This window comes from Coturnix japonica, unplaced genomic scaffold (assembly GCF_001577835.2).
Source record: "Coturnix japonica isolate 7356 unplaced genomic scaffold, Coturnix japonica 2.1 chrUnrandom656, whole genome shotgun sequence".
NCBI classification, from domain to species: domain Eukaryota; kingdom Metazoa; phylum Chordata; class Aves; order Galliformes; family Phasianidae; genus Coturnix; species Coturnix japonica.
The window spans coordinates 23,870-27,273 of record NW_015440022.1 but is presented as its reverse complement, the minus strand read 5'-3'; the positions used below and the strand labels follow the sequence as shown (position 1 = coordinate 27,273).

At 55.5% G+C, this 3,404-nt stretch overlaps 1 protein-coding gene across 4 annotated transcripts in view; it reads left to right on the top strand.

Moving 5' to 3' along the window:
* PNPLA6 (patatin like phospholipase domain containing 6) overlaps positions 1-3,404 on the top strand; it is a 34,126-nt gene that overhangs the window by 9,179 nt on the left and 21,543 nt on the right. For all 4 annotated transcript variants that reach the window (XM_015851039.1, XM_032441839.1, XM_015851041.2 and 1 more), the window contains exons 6-8: positions 1,128-1,268; positions 1,396-1,555; positions 2,819-2,899. In XM_015851039.1, coding sequence (XP_015706525.1) covers positions 1,128-1,268; positions 1,396-1,555; positions 2,819-2,899 — 382 coding nt within the window. The remainder of the gene's footprint in view (positions 1-1,127; positions 1,269-1,395; positions 1,556-2,818; positions 2,900-3,404) is intronic.

The following is a 3,404-nucleotide window of genomic DNA, read 5'->3' as shown; positions in this document are numbered from 1 at the left end:
TCACCCCAATATTACCCCAATATCACCCCAATGTCACCCCAATATCACCCCAATATCACCCCAATGTCACCCCAATATCACCCCAATATCACCCCCAATGTCACCCCAATGTCACCCCAATATCACCCCAATACCACCCCAATGTCACCCCAATGTCACCCCAATGTCACCCCAATATCACCCCAGTGTCACCTCAATGTCCTCCCAATGTCCCCCCAATGTCACCCCAATATCACCCCAATGTCACCCCAATATTACCCCAATATCACCCCAATGTCACCCCAATATTACCCCAATATTACCCCAATATTACCCCAATATCACCCCAATATGACCCCGATATTACCCCAATATCACCCCAATGTCACCCCAATACCACCCCAATACCACCCCAATGTCACCCCAATATGACCCCAATATGACCCCAATATTACCCCAATATCACCCCAATGCCACCCCAATATCACCCCAATGTCACCCCAATATTACCCCAATATGACCCCAATGTCACCCCAATATCACCCCAATGTCAGCTCAATGTCACCCCAATACCACCCCAATGTCACCCCAATACCACCCCAATGTCACCCCAATATCACCCCAATACCACCCCAATATCACCCCAATACCACCCCAATATCACCCCAATACCACCCCAATGTCCCCTCAATGTCCCCTCAATGTCTCCTCAATGTCCCCTCAATGTGACCTCAATGTCACCCCAGTGTCACCCCAATGACACCCCAATCTTCCCTCAATGTCCCCCCAATGTCCCCCCAATGTCCCCCCAATATCCCCTCAATGTCACCCCAATGTCACCCCAATATCACCCCAATGTCCCCCCAATATCCCCCTCCCATACTGCCCCTTACTGTCTACCCCCAATGTCCACCCTCAATGTCCACCCTATCCCCTTAATGTCCCCCCAATGTCCCCCATGTCCCCGTCGCCAAATGTCCCCCCATATCCCTTATTGCGCCCCCGATTGTCCCCATATCCCCTTAATGGTCCCCGCCATGTCACCCCGGCCAATATCCCCCCCCCATGATCGCCCGTTATTTGTCCCCCCAAGTCACGCCGATTGTCCCCCCCCATATCCCCTTATTGTCCCCCCGATGTCCCCCCAGGTTCCTCCGTATCCAGAAGGAGCTCCCCACGTTGCAGTTAAAGGAGCCGCCACCTTCAGTGCTAGAGGCAGACCTGACAGAATTTGACGTGAAGAATTCTCATTTGCCATCGGAAGTCCTATACATGCTTAAAAACGTCCGGTGAGCCCCATAATATTCACTTTCTATCCCCAATATCCCCATCCTCAAAGCTCTGTATCACTATTGCCATAGGGTGCCATTATGGTGCCCATCAGCATTGTGTCCTTGCTGTCCCCATCCCCTATAGGGTTTTAGGGCACTTTGAGAAGCCGCTGTTCCTGGAGCTGTGCAAGCACATGGTTTTCCAGCAGTGTCAACAGGGGGATTATGTGTTCCGACCCGGTCAGCCCGATACCAGCATCTACGTGTTACAGGATGGGAAACTGGAGCTGCTGCTCACCGAGCCGGTGAGGGGACGGGGACGGGATGGGGATGGGATGAGCATGGGGATGGGGATGGGATCAGGATGGGGATGGGGATGGGATCAGGATGGGGAAAGGGATGGGATCAGGATGGGGACGGGGATGGGATGGGGATGGGATGGGGATGGGATTAGGATAGGGACAGGGATGGGATCAGGATGGGGAAAGGGATGGGATCAGGATGGGGATGGGATGGGATCATGATGGAGAAAGGGATGGGATGAGGATGGGGAAAGGGATGGGATCAGGATGGGGACGGGGATGGGATCAGGATGGGGATGGGATGGGATCAGAATGGGGACAGGGATGGGATCAGGATGGGAATGGGATCAGGATGGGGACAGGAATTGGATCAGGATGGGGATGGGGATGGGATCAGGATGGGGACAAGGATGGGATGAGGATGGGGACAGGGATGGGATCAGGATGGGGATGGGGTCAGGATGGGGATGGGATCAGGATGGGAACATGGATGGGATCAGGATGGGGATGGGATGAGGATGGGGACATGGATGGGATCAGGATGGGGACAGGGATGGGATCAGGATGGGATGGGGATGGGATCAGGATGGGATGGGGATGGGATCAGGATGGGGACAGGATGGGGACGGGATGAGGATGGGGATGGGATCAGGATGGGATCAGGATGGGGACGGGGATGGGATCAGAATGGGGACAGGAACGGGATGAGGATGGGGATGGGATGGGGACAGGAATGGGATAAGGATGGGGACAGGGATGGGATCAGGATGGGGATGGGATTAGGATGGGGATGGGCTCAGGATGGGGACGGGGATGGGATCAGGATGGGGACAGGATGGGGATGGGATCAGGATGGGGACGGGGATGGGATCAGGATGGGGACAGGAATGGGATCAGGATGGGGACAGGATCAGGATGGGGACAGGGATGGGATCAGGATGGGGACAGGATCAGGATGGGGACAGGAATGGGATCAGGATGGGGACAGGATCAGGATGAGGACAGGGATGGGATCAGAATGGGGACAGGGATGGGATCAGGATGGGGATGGGATCAGGATGGGGATGGGGATGGGATCGGGATGGGGATGGGAATGGGATCAGGATGGGGACGGGATCAGGATGGGGACAGGAATTGGATCAGGATGGGGATGGGGATGGGATCAGGATGGGGACAGGGACGGGATGGGATCGGGTTGAGGACAGGATGGGATGGGGGCACCATGGAGATGGGGCAGTGAAGGATGGAGGGGTTTGTGCTGTGCAGGATGGAAAGGAGACAGTGATGAAGGAGGTTTTCCCTGGGGACAGCGTGCACAGCCTGCTCAGCATCCTCGATGTCATCACGGTACCGCAGCCACAGCTCTTCCCAGACCAACCCAAAACTGTCCCCAGTGATTGTGGTGGTCCCCAAGAAAAACTAAAACTGATGGTGGCTGTCCACAGGAATCCTAAACCTGATCATGGCCATCACCAAGGCCGTCCAAACCCAACCATGGCCATCCTCAAACCCAACCATGGCCATCCCTAAACCCAACCATGGCCATCCTCAAACCCAACCATGGCCATCCCCAAAACCAACCGTGGCCATCCTCAAACCCAACCATGGCCATCCTCAAACCCAACCATGGCCATCCCCAAACCCAACCATGGCCATCCTCAAACCCAACCATGGCCATCCCCAAACCCAACCATGGCCATCCCTAAACCCAACCATGGCCATCCCCAAACACAAACCCAACTATGGCCATACCCAAAGCCCTTGAAACCCAGCCATGGCCATCCCTAAACCCAACCATGGCCATCCTCAAACCCAACCATGGCCATCCCCAAACCCAACCATGGCCATCCCC